At 31.8% G+C, this 13,816-nt stretch overlaps 3 protein-coding genes across 14 annotated transcripts; all 3 read left to right on the forward strand.

Moving 5' to 3' along the window:
• Nucleotides 1-22: 22 nt before the first annotated feature.
• LOC117209292 (RNA exonuclease 4) lies at nucleotides 23-2,055 on the forward strand. Of its 2 annotated transcripts, none has more exons than XM_033451123.1 (2): nucleotides 23-158; nucleotides 716-2,055. In XM_033451123.1, the coding sequence occupies exons 1-2, from the start codon at nucleotides 106-108 to the stop codon at nucleotides 1,542-1,544; spliced, it is 882 nt and encodes a 293-aa protein (XP_033307014.1). In that variant the 5' UTR covers nucleotides 23-105; the 3' UTR covers nucleotides 1,545-2,055. The 2 variants fall into 2 exon arrangements, with proteins under 2 accessions (XP_033307014.1, XP_033307015.1); XM_033451124.1 differs by lacking the exon at nucleotides 23-158 and adding an exon at nucleotides 437-619.
• Nucleotides 2,056-3,781: 1,726 nt separating this feature from the next.
• LOC117209312 (senecionine N-oxygenase-like) lies at nucleotides 3,782-6,336 on the forward strand. 2 transcript variants are annotated; one of them, XM_033451178.1, is made up of 8 exons: nucleotides 3,782-4,006; nucleotides 4,275-4,708; nucleotides 4,802-4,940; nucleotides 5,015-5,276; nucleotides 5,352-5,455; nucleotides 5,521-5,608; nucleotides 5,668-5,831; nucleotides 5,918-6,336. In XM_033451178.1, exons 2-8 carry the CDS (start codon nucleotides 4,515-4,517, stop codon nucleotides 6,224-6,226), a joined length of 1,260 nt encoding a protein of 419 aa, XP_033307069.1. In that variant the 5' UTR covers nucleotides 3,782-4,006; nucleotides 4,275-4,514; the 3' UTR covers nucleotides 6,227-6,336. The 2 variants fall into 2 exon arrangements, with proteins under 2 accessions (XP_033307069.1, XP_033307070.1); XM_033451179.1 differs by having other exon boundaries at nucleotides 4,492-4,708.
• A 251-nt stretch (nucleotides 6,337-6,587) lies between these two features.
• Nucleotides 6,588-13,748, forward strand: LOC117209311 (membrane-associated guanylate kinase, WW and PDZ domain-containing protein 1-like). 10 transcript variants are annotated; one of them, XR_004487901.1, is made up of 12 exons: nucleotides 6,589-6,796; nucleotides 7,695-7,774; nucleotides 7,853-8,078; nucleotides 8,169-8,572; nucleotides 8,652-8,840; nucleotides 8,901-10,041; nucleotides 10,115-10,250; nucleotides 10,318-10,860; nucleotides 10,943-11,113; nucleotides 11,177-11,311; nucleotides 11,572-11,701; nucleotides 12,006-12,375. XR_004487901.1 is itself a non-coding variant. In XM_033451174.1 (11 exons), the coding sequence occupies exons 2-11, from the start codon at nucleotides 7,726-7,728 to the stop codon at nucleotides 12,420-12,422; spliced, it is 3,147 nt and encodes a 1,048-aa protein (XP_033307065.1). In that variant the 5' UTR covers nucleotides 6,588-6,796; nucleotides 7,695-7,725; the 3' UTR covers nucleotides 12,423-13,748. The 10 variants fall into 10 exon arrangements, 7 of the variants coding, with proteins under 7 accessions (XP_033307065.1, XP_033307067.1, XP_033307061.1 ...); XM_033451174.1 differs by lacking the exon at nucleotides 11,572-11,701 and having other exon boundaries at nucleotides 6,588-6,796; nucleotides 8,913-10,041; nucleotides 12,258-13,748; XM_033451176.1 differs by lacking the exon at nucleotides 11,572-11,701 and having other exon boundaries at nucleotides 6,588-6,796; nucleotides 8,916-10,041; nucleotides 12,258-13,748.
• The last annotated feature ends 68 nt before the right edge of the window (nucleotides 13,749-13,816 follow it).

Consider the following 13,816-nt stretch of genomic DNA (forward strand, 5'->3'; position numbering starts at 1 on the left):
GATGAGATAACCGTTGGTGTAAATGTAGGCCTTTGAGAAGAACAACCCATTAGTTCAAACTTTACAAGTGTAAACTCTTAAATACTTTCTATTTATTCTAATATAATGGATACTTTCACTCTCATATTATATATTATCTTTATATTATTTCTTATATGGTAGGAATTTTTTCACATTATTTAAATTACTAGAAGCGTTATTTGGTAGTTAATTAACCCTAGCTTTCCTACATTTACTTTGTATTTAATTCGTAAATCTATTTTCTACATTTAATTTGTATTAAAATATTTCCTTAATCTATAACATTGTTGAATTAAACAGGAAACATGCGAATGTAAATTTTTCTATAGGTTTCCGACAGTCTTTGTTTAATTATATGCGTTGGAGAAGGAGGAAATAACTGAATCCATTTTCAAATGTATAAGTGTTTTGTATTGTGCCGCCATATCTACGTTGACATATTATCTAAAATTTTACAAATACTTTTACTAAAAATTTGCTTATTTTTGTATTAGTTCAGAAATAGCTATTGTATGTTTTATTATTCGGTAAAAAATTGTTTCTTTTCGGATATTTATATTTGTCTTTAAACACGTGTTAAATGAAGAGGTTAGGGCAGGTAACTTAATATTTAAAAACAAATACCTAGTATATTTATATTCGTATTTACATTCTTTTTTATTAATTTATTAATTTTATTAATTTTTCTTTTCAGGAAACACATTTCCATGGAACGGCAATGCAAACGCCGTTTTAAGAAATCTATTAATACGCAAACTATGAATACAAAGGATAAAAAAACTGATCAATGTATGACCCCATACACAGAGCGTAATGCGTCTGGTCGAAATTGGGAAATGTTTAAAAATTTAGTACTTCACCCATCACCATCAGGTTCAGATTCTACTGATAAAGAAAATGTTAATAAGAAATCTCCACATCAAAAGTCAAGAAAAAAGCATTATTCATCTGTATTGAATGTAGATCATATGTCACGTAGTGAGGAAGAAATAGTTTATGATGAAGATAAAAAGAAGCTAACAAAACAGATAGCAATAGATTGTGAAATGGTTGGCATTGGAGATGGCAGTGAAAGTATGTTAGCTAGAGTATCTATTGTGAACCGTCATGGTTTTTGTGTTTATGACAAATATGTAAAACCAAGAGAACCTGTTCAAGATTATAGAACTAAAGTTAGTGGTATTAGGCCTCATGATCTTCAAAATGGAGAAGAATTTCAGATTGTTCAGAATGAAGTAGCAGAAATTTTAAGAGGTCGCACTCTAGTTGGTCATGCATTAAAACATGATCTTGATGTACTATATCTTTCTCATCCAAGGAAATATTTACGAGATACTTCCAGATTTAAAACCTTCAGACAGTTATCTGGAGGGTATACCCCTAGTTTGAAGAAACTTGCACATGAATTATTAGGCAAAGAAATACAAACAGGGGAACATAACTCTATCGAAGATGCAACAGTTGCAATGCAGTTGTACGTGCTGTACAAAAATATGTGGGAATCCGAATTTTATTCTAAATGATAATTTATACTATAACGAAGGATCTATCTCTATTATCTATCTTTTAAATACAAGATTATAAAAAATACATAGAGAATAGGTTTATTTTATATAAAATAATTTTGTATCAGACATTTGAATTTATCTTATGATTAAATTCAATAATAATATTCACATTTTATTTTATAAATTTTAAGTCTACCTATACAGTGTGCCTGTTTTATCCATATGTGACTAGATATCTTTGAAAATATGCAAGATATGTAATAAAAAATAAATGATAAATATAATAAAAAAGGTTTATTTAAGAGCTCAAAATGTTCATAGGCCCTTTCAAGGTCATTCCATGATCACATAAATATCAGCAGTACATGTTTCCTAATATGCTACAACTTTTACCTGAACCATTTTTTCGTATTTTGTATATTTTTCAAAATATTTAATTGTATATAGATAAAACGTAAACATTGTATATGTTTAATTAAAACTGTAATCTATGTAAATAAAATACTGTTATCAGAATGTACAAAAAGAGGAAAAAATATATTTTCAGAATATATTTTCTTTTTGATAAAGATTTTACATGATTATTTTATTTTTTCAATGCCAATTATAAATAATTGAATTACATACAGATGCGTGATTCATAAATATTTGCGTAATGAGAACGATAAGAACGAAATCTATAATTTTTCACTATCATTGTTTCTTATAGTGATTCTATGAACGAACTTTTATTAACAAAAAATTCAAACGACATGCAAAAAATACCACAGTATACAGTACTAGCTTATTTTTGTTTTCTATTATCAGAGATGCTCAATCTTTGCGTCAATTCGGCTCTTTCTTCCTTATAAAGGAAGAAAAAGAATCTGTATAAAGTATAAGCCAAATCGTCCCAAACATAAATGCCAATGTAGAATTATTCCATCACCCTTAGTGGATATCGCAAATTAACCTTTTGCACTCGGCATATTTCTCATTTCTCTATTTGTTTCTTTTTTCCTACAATGTTGAGGCGAAACTTCAGGGAAATATATATTTCTACAAAATTTGGAGCTTGTGTAATTTTGTGCTATATAATCACCGATAATCTCTTTGTGTCCCGTTAGGGGAGATATCCGAGTTGTTTGTTGAATTTACAGCGTACTCTTAGAGGAGACAGTCGAGTATGAAGAGTTAAAATTCGTGTAGGACGGTGTAATTAATTAAAAGTCAAACTTTGTTGACAAAGTGACATTCGAACAATTTTCCTTCGACTTTAGAATACAAATACAACTGTCCTTTCTTGAATGAAATATGTGGAGTATGGGTAAATTGAAACACGATGACAGCCTATTATGGGAACATATTACATACATCAATCGAAAATCCTATTCTTGGTTTTAGCGACCCTCCTATTAGCATCTGGGCCTTTTATTTGATTGATATACAGGTACAATAAAAAAGGAATTAAAATATTTTGTGGAAATTACCATTAATACGAATCATTATTTGTTGATCGAAGTTACGATTTGTTTTAAAATTTTGGTGGTGCAAAAAAGATTTCCCTCGCATGAAAGATATGTTACGAGAGGAAAACGAAGTATTAGGAATTCATACAAGCGATGTACTGCGTAAAAAGCACTTTCGTTTATTGTTAAGTAAATGGGTGTGTATTACAAGCATCTTGCAAAGACCGCAGAAATCGGTGCAATGACTCCGATCATTACAAATATTCATAAAGATTGTTTTATGAATTTTGTAGATGATTTCGTAAATTATGGGATCTATAACTATAGGTCAACAAAGTCATTAATGACTATTCTATCCGATGTTAAAAATTTGATGTCACGGCATAATGTAATGTTTAAATTTAAACGCGTTGATTAAAAATTCGATCGTCTGCAATGCTGTTAGAAGTGAAAGATGTTGTTGCAGTGTTTAAAGTCGTTATTAACTCTTGTCCCTTTTATCTGTTATATGTTTGAAAGTATGACGCGATAGTGGGAAAATGAAATCGATTGTTGAATGTATTTTTATCAGACGGCTTTTTTTCTTTTAGAAAATTAATTCAAGCTTTTTGTATATGTAAAAGCTAAACATATGTATATAATGGACATGTACTAAAAATATATTACAAAAAATAAATGTTATATATGATTTTGAAAGCGACTGATCGAGTTAACTGAAAAGAGTTAAAAGTAATAAAAAAAACTCCTTTACCGTTTCAAAGTTAATGCAACAACACGTTTCCAAAGAAGGAGCAAGGTCGCTGATCGTCGTTATTTGCCATAGCTAGAATTTTATATACATATCTCTTATATAGTAAACATACAGAATACATGACGACCTTGTTATCAGCATCAGCCACTTTTTGAAAGATACACTTCGACTTTCCGTATACTGATTATTTCACGCTTGATCACTTCATATTTGTTCGCTGACCATAATACACGAGTACTGCTAGCAATTCAACACGCGATTATTTGATTTTTCCTCTGGTAAGTAAATCGTTACATCAGTCAACATAACTCGCATTCTACTAAATCAGAATAATCTACAAATTCAAATCGCGCTTTCTATTTACTTCTCTCAAATATGTATATCGCGATATTTTGCTACATTCTATTGCAAGCATTTTTACGTCGATTGAAATATGTTTTACTATCCAATGCAAGAATGTCGGTAGTAACGAAAGTGTTCTGTAAGAGAAAAAAGAAGAAACGTTCACGTTCGTTACTTTCAATCGTTGCACCTTTCCATTTGCAGCTTGACCGGGTCTACTAGTACACTACACGATATCATTAACGATTAAATCTGCATTTTCAATCTCGATAGATATCATTTTTGGAAGTGACAAGTGACACGTGCGTCAAAAACTACTTTTTATATCACCATTTGGCTGCTATTGAATCAAGACAGAAGTCCTCGAAAGAATAAGAAATTACAGGTGTTATCCAGAACAAGTGCATTTCAAAATTTCCAGGTTTTGCCGAATTCTTCAGAAATATGAAGATCGCCGTGATCGGTGCTGGATCAGCTGGTCTTGCTGCTTTACGGCATTGCACTTCCGGTACATACGACACTGAGGTAATATGCTACGAAAAAACTGATCAAGTAGGCGGTACATGGGTTTACAGAGAAGAAACTGGTTTAGATCTATACGGTCTACCAATACACACTAGTATGTACAAAAATTTAAGGCAAGTCAACTATAGAGTAATACTAAATTCACGATAAACTGTTCACTTATTGTGTTATTTTTAATGATATATTCGATTTTTTGCACTACATAGAACGAATCTTCCGAAGGAAGTTATGGGATATCCTGATTATCCTGTTCCCGATACTCCCGACAGTTATTTGACTCGCACGCAAATACTTGAATTTTTAAATTCTTACTGCGATCATTTTAATCTTCGCCAGTATATCCGGGTATTTAATCATTTTTAAGAATATGAATTATGTTGTTTATTATTGCAGAAAATATTCAAGAGTGTATTTTGCAGTTTTTTCATAACGTGGAATTAGTGGAGCCATCGACAGGGGACCGGAAGTGGACGATTAAAGTAAAAAATCTAGAAAAAGATACTGTCTTAACAGAATCATTTGATGCAGTTATGGTGTGTAATGGTCATTACTTCGAACCGAGTACGCCAAATTTAAAAGGTCAGCAGACTTTCCAAGGGCAGCAATTGCATAGTCATGATTATAGGATGCCGGATATTTTTACCGATAAGACTGTACTTGTACTTGGCGCCGGGCCTTCCGGTATGTAATATTACCTGCGGCCTTTGGTTTTTGTTGTAAAATGCCTTTTTAATATTGCTTTTATGAATACAACAGGAATGGATTTGGCTTTGGAAATATCAAGGAAAGCAAAGCGTGTAATCTTAAGTCACCACCTGAAGGATCCTATAGGCACTGTATTTCCTGAAAATGTCGTTCAGGTAACTGATGAAAAGCAAATAAAGCACACATGTAAGAAATCTTATTTCAATTTTTATCTTTCCAGAAACCAGATGTAAAAGAAGTGACTGAACACGATGTTCTTTTCGAAGATGACAGTAAAGAAACCGTGGATGTGCTTTTTTATTGTACAGGTAATTATCGTCCAACTTTATTTATAAAACGATAATTTAATCTTTCTTTTCGATCAAAGGGTATAAATATAGTTTCCCCTTTTTGAGTGAAAAATGTGGAGTACGGGTAGATTCCAATATGGTGACACCATTATGGAAACATTTAGTATCGATCGAAAATCCCACCCTGGCCTTGGTTGGTCTTCCCTTCTATGTTTGCGCTTTCAGCATGTTCGATCTGCAGGTGCGTCTGAAAGAAAAATTGATATTGTAACGTTTTTTTTATCGTATGAACTACCTTAGTATGAGTCACTTATTTATTGATCAAAGGTCCGTTTTATCTTGCAATATTGGTTTGGCAAGAAAGACTTTCCTTCTAAAGCGAATATGTTACAAGAAGAAGCGGAAGAATTTGAAAACCGCAGAAAAGAGGGCTTGGAAAAAAGACACTTCCACATGATGGGATTCAAGCAAGGCCATTACTATGACGATTTAGCAAATACTGCGGGAATAACACCATTGCCACCGGTTCTAACAAAATTGCACAACGAAAGCAGTACGCGCTTCTTAGATGACCTGGTGCATTATCGAGAAAGTAGATATAGGATCATCGATGACTATAATTTTATTCAGCTTTGAAACGATATATTTTGTTCGCAATAAAGAATAAACATTCTCCGATCTTATACAATTAGTATAAAGATATTTTGTGCTGAATAGATCCAATTATAGAGATTATATAAAACAGACTGAAAGCATGTAGCTTTCTTATCCTATTTTATAATATTAACGATGACATGATAGATGAATTGTACACCTTTTTGTTACGTAATAATATAATAGTAGGTCAGAAAAGATTTTTTGCATTAAAGTCAGTCATATTTCGTACATTTTCCTAAAATAACTTGAATCCTGCTGATTTCATTTTGTAATTGAATATCGCGCCATAAATTAGTGCATAGTTCAACCGCGAGGTGATGTCTGAACGCAGACGTTAGTTAAATGCCTCGGTTACGTGCGGTGCAGGGTGCAGTATTGTGTGTGATGTAGCTGTGTGACGGACGCGAGTACATTTCACTCCATTATCATTTCGAAATGATGAGCATTTCCGCGGTCCCGAAGTGATTCAGTGTTAAAATATTTCAGCCCGTTTTTACGGCTGAGCCACGATGGTTGAAGCCATCGGGAAGCATATCGAAAGAAATCAACGTAAGTAAATCTCCGTGTAAAAAAGTATCTACGGAATAGATGTTTCCCTGGTTCGTGCTATCGTTATTTTCTACTTGCTGAATTTTGTGCATCCTCGATTATGCTTATATGCAATTATACAGCGTGATATTGAAAGCAACGTATCGTTGCGCAGAAGAAAAGTAGAAACCCTCTTGTCGGATCTTTCACCGTGACAAAAAGTTTTATTTACGTCGACGAGTCGGCGACGTTACTTTTCTAGATAGAAAGTTGCATTCAATGATGCGCGATATGTGGGCTACGCACAGGCTCTCTCGGGTGAATGCATTCGTAAGAATGCATTCACGTCCGCCGTGTGTGTCGTGTTCCTCTTCTGCTTTATGTAATTTTACTGCAGACACCTGTCCGTCAGGATCTCGAGTATCGTATCAATATCGGCATTTGGAAGACGGTGTCAGGAAGTCCAACTACGCGTTACTGTCAACGTTTTCGTTTCTCTTATCTGTCAGATGTTTGAAATAGCCGATAAAAAATTTTTCAGTTGTCGGGAGCCTACCAATCTGGATAATGCGATTACTAGCTGCTAGTAACTAATCCTAAAAGAACGGAAAAAATGTTTTAGTATGTCGGGTGAAATGTGTCACAATTCGTGAAATATAATCCGTAATTCTGATACGGTGTTTCTTGCCGACGGTATTTTATTTCTATAGCAAATATTTGTTGTATATCTGTTTCACATTTTGTTGTACTACTATATTTCAACCTAACTTAACTTAATTTGTAAATTGAGGCCATCTATTGTTAATTTAAATTCTAAAATATTTGCCTTAAAATAAATAAATCAAATACATCAGAAAAAAAGATTGGTATGTATGCATTTGTGATTCTATAGACATAATTTTTTGTTATTATTTGTTAGGATATTAAGGTGGAACTAAAGGAACTATAAAATGGCTACAAAAACAGAAGATACAACATCTATTGATAATACTAATGATGGTACTAAAATTATTATTTGTTATTGTTTCCAACTATATTTGGAAGTGTTACATACTACAACAATATATGTAATTTCAGGAGAGAGTATGGACAAAGAAGTATTAGCAATTAGTGGAAATGATGAAACTAATCATCGTATTCCACCAACATATTTGTATAATTCGGGTTCTGAACAAAATACAGGAATATCCAATCAGGAACAAAGTAATAGAAATCGTACTCAAGCTACAGAAGATCAATTAGGACCTCTACCACCAAATTGGGAGAAAGCTTACACAGACACAGGAGAAGTTTATTTTATAGAGTATATATAATATGAATTATATGTTTTTGGAAATAAATTATACTCGTTACACAATTATATAACTTATTTTTATTGATAATTATTTCGCAGTCACAATACAGGCACTTCTCACTGGTTAGACCCACGTTTATCTAAATTTCAAAAAAGGTCTCTTGAAGAATGTTTGGATGATGAATTACCTTATGGTTGGGAAAAAATAGATGATACTCTTTATGGTACATATTTTATTGATCATGTAAATCGTAGAACTCAATATGAAAATCCTGTATTGCAAGCCAAAAGGGCACAACAAAGTTTAGGAGAAAGGAAGAGTCCTAACTTCACAAGAAATCCTGATAAACTAAAAGGCCAGAAAATCAGAACAACTTTGATAAAAAGTTCAAGAGGATTAGGATTTACAATTGTTGGTGGAGATGACTCAGTTGAGGAATTTTTACAAATTAAGAGTGTGGTACCAAATGGTCCAGCGTGGTTAGATGGAAAATTACAAACTGGTAATATATATAACCACATAAAAAGTAATTTTTCTTTATTATAAGGTGATAACTTTCCCAATTTGAAATTCTATTATAGGGGATGTGCTGGTATATGTTAATGATACCTGTGTTTTGGGTTTTACACATAATGAAATGGTTAATGTTTTCAAATCAATTAGCAGTGGTGAAACTGTTGCATTGGAAGTGTGTCGTGGTTATCCATTGCCATTTGATCCAAATGACCCAAATACAGAAGTGGTTACAACTATTGCTGTTAATGCACCAGGTAACAATCTTACTAAACAATAGTATATTTTTTCTAGAAGAATACATTTTATTTTCTCAGATATTTTAACAGAAGATCCGAGAATGTATATGGATTTAGACCCTACACTACAAAGTAATGGTCGTTTCAATTTCCTGGATTCTACATTCTTACCAGTACATAGTCTTCAAAATGGTGAAAACCTTGCCACTACTTCTGTCAACTCAATGCCAGATCTTTGTATTTCGGATAAGATTAATACAATTAAGAGACCTAGTAGTACAGATATTTTATTGTCTGAAAGCAGCGATTTGAATGACTGTAAAGACTCATCAATGTCTTCCAAATCAGAATTTCTCAGTATTGCGATTGTAAAGGGTACCATGGGATTTGGATTTACAATAGCAGATTCAGCTCATGGTCAGAAGGTTAAAAAAATTTTAGATCGCCATCGCTGTAAAAATTTAATGGAAGGTGATATTTTAGTCAATATAAATGATATTAACGTGAGGAACATGTGTCACTCAGAAGTGGTACAAGTGTTGAAAGATTGTGCTCGCAATGAAGAAGCATTGATACATGTACAAAGAACAACATCCAAATCAAACGAAAAGAAAGAAAAAAATTCACAGGACTTCTTTAGAAGTAAAACACCGACGGCTGATATTTATAGCACTCAAACAAAGACTGTTGTACCAAGTCGACCAAAAACTCCACTTATCGATACCAGGAATCGTCCAAAGTCCCCACCCGGTGCGATCAGATCAAACTGGAATGAACAAAACGAAAACGAATTAAATCCACTCGATAATCGATACAAATATTCAGAATACACTCATAGCATGTATTACAATGATCCATATAAAGCAAATATTACAAATTTATCTGACAACTTTGTTACAATGACAAATTTAGATGATGATTCTGTAAGAAATAGCGCAAAAAGAGATTGGGTTACAAACGATAAATTAAATATAAATAATGATGTATATTCTATCGATATACCTCACCACGATAACATGTTGAAACAAAATGGATGTTTACATTCAGACTATTATAAAGATTTATATACGTCACAATCTCATTCTCAATATAGTGAACAAGATTATAATGTATATTCTATTGGTCAGGAACAAAATGTTGACACTGGTGAAATATGGGATAAACGGAAAGAGACTACCAGTTTTGAGCATGAACAACCACATTCCAGTTCGATACCGCGGTAAATAGCTTGGATTCATTCAGTCTATGTTCCCATCTTCGTTCAAATACAGAAATTATTTTTCACATTTTAGGTATCCTCAATATAGCAACGAGTTAGTGTGCCCAATTGTGCCTGATATAGAATGGGTAGAGACACTGGTAACTTTAGTAAGACAAGATACAGGATTTGGATTTAGAATAGTTGGTGGTACTGAGGAAGGATCTCAAGTGAGTTACAAAGTTACTTATGCCTTCAACTGAAAGAAATCAAAAGTATTGATAATGTAATTGTCAGCAGGTTTCAGTTGGACATATTGTACCAGGTGGTGCAGCAGACTTAGATAACAGATTAAATACAGGTGATCTAATTATGTCTGTCGATAGTGAGAGTGTTATGAATTCATCACATCATCACGTCGTTCAATTAATGATAGCTGCCGCTCAAAATGGTAGAGTCACTCTAGGAATTCGTCGTCGAATTAACACCCAAGAACATCTTCCAGAAAATCTTCAAACTCACTATAATAGACAAATGAATCTCCAATATCCTTATGACGTGACGGTTACTAGAATGGAAAATGAAGGTTTTGGTTTTGTTATCATTTCCTCAGTTAATAAAGCCGGTTCGACGATAGGTAGAATAATCGAAGGTTCACCCGCGGAAAGATGCGGCCGATTAAATGTTGGCGATCATATTCTTGCCGTCAATCATGTAGATATTACAAATGTTTGTCATAAAGACATTGTGAATTTAATTAAAGATTCGGGTTATTCCGTTACGTTGACAATTGGTTATCCTCTTGATGATTGTTGTAGTAATACGTCTTTATCGCAAAAGGTATTGCTTAACTATGAAGTAATTTGTAGCCAAATTCAATATGTAATCGATTATAAGTACGATATTTAATAAATTACTTTAGGATGAACCAACATGTGATGGAGATGGAGGTCAATATCATGCTGTGGAATTGACTCGTGGAACTAGAGGATTTGGTTTCAGTATTCGTGGAGGACGCGAATTTCAAAACATGCCATTATTTGTGTTACAAATTGCAGAAAATGGTCCGGCATCCATTGATAATCGATTAAGAGTAAGTGTGATGGTATCAAACTATGATAGTTCATATAATTGGTTTTTTTAATACAAATTTTAGGTTGGTGATCAAATAATTGAAATCAATGGAATTAATACTAAAAATATGACACATACAGAAGCTATTGAAATTATACGAAACGGTGGACCATCCGTTCGACTTTTAGTTCGACGCGGTTGTCAGATGCCTTCAGTGGTAGGTGCTCTTCCACACCTCTACGATATGAATATATGAAATTAACCATCCTAAATAACAATATATTAATATTAAAAATATTAACGATATTTACTTTTGCAAGTGATGATACTAATGCTAACGTTGCCCTTTTATAATTTTCCTTGATAATTTTACTTGAAGCTTCAGAGTTTAACATTAGGTACCATAATAAAAAACAAAAACATTTAAAGACAATATGAAAAAGAAAAGAATGATTGCAAGAGGTTGTTTTATTACAGTGAGAGTTAGATTAATACACACACACACTGTTTTATAGTACTATGTCATTTAGTACAGAAATATCTGGTGCAAATGGGAAACAGTGTGTTATATTGTATATTTTATGGAGTTGGTTATACATATATGTAGGTATGTAGTAAGATATATACTTTTTATATACGACACGTTGAAATCAATTTTTACAACACTCACATGTGCAGCTTTTATATTTGATAATATTATTTATATGTGACTACTAGAGCTTCAAATTATATATATTGCAGTTTAGCAATATTAATACGAATATTGTGGACATGGTTGTTGATATTCACAATGAATATAGTAATATTAATATTAATTACGTATTAATTATAATGTGTTTTGATAATTAAAATAAGAAGTTTTACATACATTTAAGTTGAAGGAAGGAATATGTGAATGACTTTTCTTGCAGCTATCAATATGACTTGTGAAAAGTCCGATTTATAGGGATGATACTTACTCATTCTAACAAAATTGGACTGGTGCTAACTCTCTATTTAAATGATCTAATTTCTGAAAGGGAAGATATTAATTCATTCTAACACGTGTGATAGCTTTGAGAGTATTGTGCCTTACGCGTGTTCTATATTTAATAACAAAATTACTAAGTAAAAGCTTAAGCTTCTGAAGCAATTATACATTTTTTTATTGAACTTTATTGTAGAGTAATCTCACAATCGACCAAATAAGTATTCGACCGATTGATGAGGGCACCCCACGCAGACATTTATTGAAATTACACGAGATGGGTGTGCACCCTAAAAAACGTCAGAAAGTTCGATTTTTCATTTTACTCAACTGCTGTTCATCCAAAAATAGATATTTATAATATCAGCTATTCAACATAAACGTAATATCTTACTCATAATAAGTTCATATTTTATAGAATTAAATATCAACTTTCGAAAAGAAACTTTCGAGATTTCTTTACCATTGAACTACCTTATATTGTTCATAATGTAATTGTATATTGAAATTCATTGTGTAAACATGAGTTAATGTAACCAAATACGGTAAACTGCGAATGTTAATGGAGTATGATCTATTTGTAACAGCAAATAGCATTGATACCCACAAAACATACAGAAGTTACCTATTTTAATATTTGTGTAGGAAAACGATTTTGGACTGATAAATTTTCAACTGAAAGATCTCGGAGACTGAAAAGTATCATCTAAATTAAATATTTTTATATACTCTGTAATAATTGTATGCACTCAGGAATGTTTTCACAAATTCATGATATAATGTGATTAATGTGATCTTAATCATTAAATAGTATACTCTTGAGTATGTGTATACAGCTAGTGAAGAATCTCATTGAATTTATTAACTGATGCTTTATTCTCTTAATCTTTTTGAGCAGCATTTAAAGGATATTGTCGATATTGTTTTTGTTTTAGTATAATATTTATTATAATTGTACGAAATATGTGAGTATAGCAATAATTAAATTAAGTACTGATACAACCAAAGAAACGAATGCACTTAAAAACCATTTCGAGATGCGGTGCAGGAGATCAATATAAAAATATATGTTAATGATTTCATTATTTAAAATCCTCGTTTGAAATACTATTTTTTCTTTGTTGATTATACAGTGATGTTTGTAATAAGAAGTTGACAATGAGAAGAAAATCTTTAATGAGATTGGATGAATTTTTTTTATAAAAATCATTTCTTCCGATCTTTTTGCGGTATTAAAATGCGTTGAACGTATAAAAGAAAATTAATAAATATATTTTTTTACTAGTAAGTCGATTGTAACTAAGAAAAAAAAACATTTAGTAAAATGCATTGGACGAAATAAGTAAAAGATCGACTTAGATTATATTTTTAAATTTTTTCAAATATAAAGAAAGCGTTGTAAAAAGCTTCAATATATGTATGTGTGAAATATTTTCATTGTTTATATTTACTTAAATAAGCAATTTTGCCGTATATCTTATCAACGATAAACATTGATAAACGTATTTAAAGTGAGTCGTATTTTTCTTATACTATAGTTATTATGTTTATTTTTATAATTAAATACACAATACGCATACATACATATACACACACACATCTAGAATTTGTATATTATGTAGGATAGTGCAAACAAGTTTAGTATAATTGTAAATATATACATATAAATACATATTATAGAAAATTATGTAACATTATCAATTATTGTAAACTCCTCGTAAAGGAATAATTTTTTAATTAAAATGTATTTACTAT

Source organism: Bombus bifarius, unplaced genomic scaffold, assembly GCF_011952205.1.
Source record: "Bombus bifarius isolate JDL3187 unplaced genomic scaffold, Bbif_JDL3187 scf7180000008169, whole genome shotgun sequence".
NCBI classification, from domain to species: Eukaryota; Metazoa; Arthropoda; class Insecta; order Hymenoptera; family Apidae; genus Bombus; species Bombus bifarius.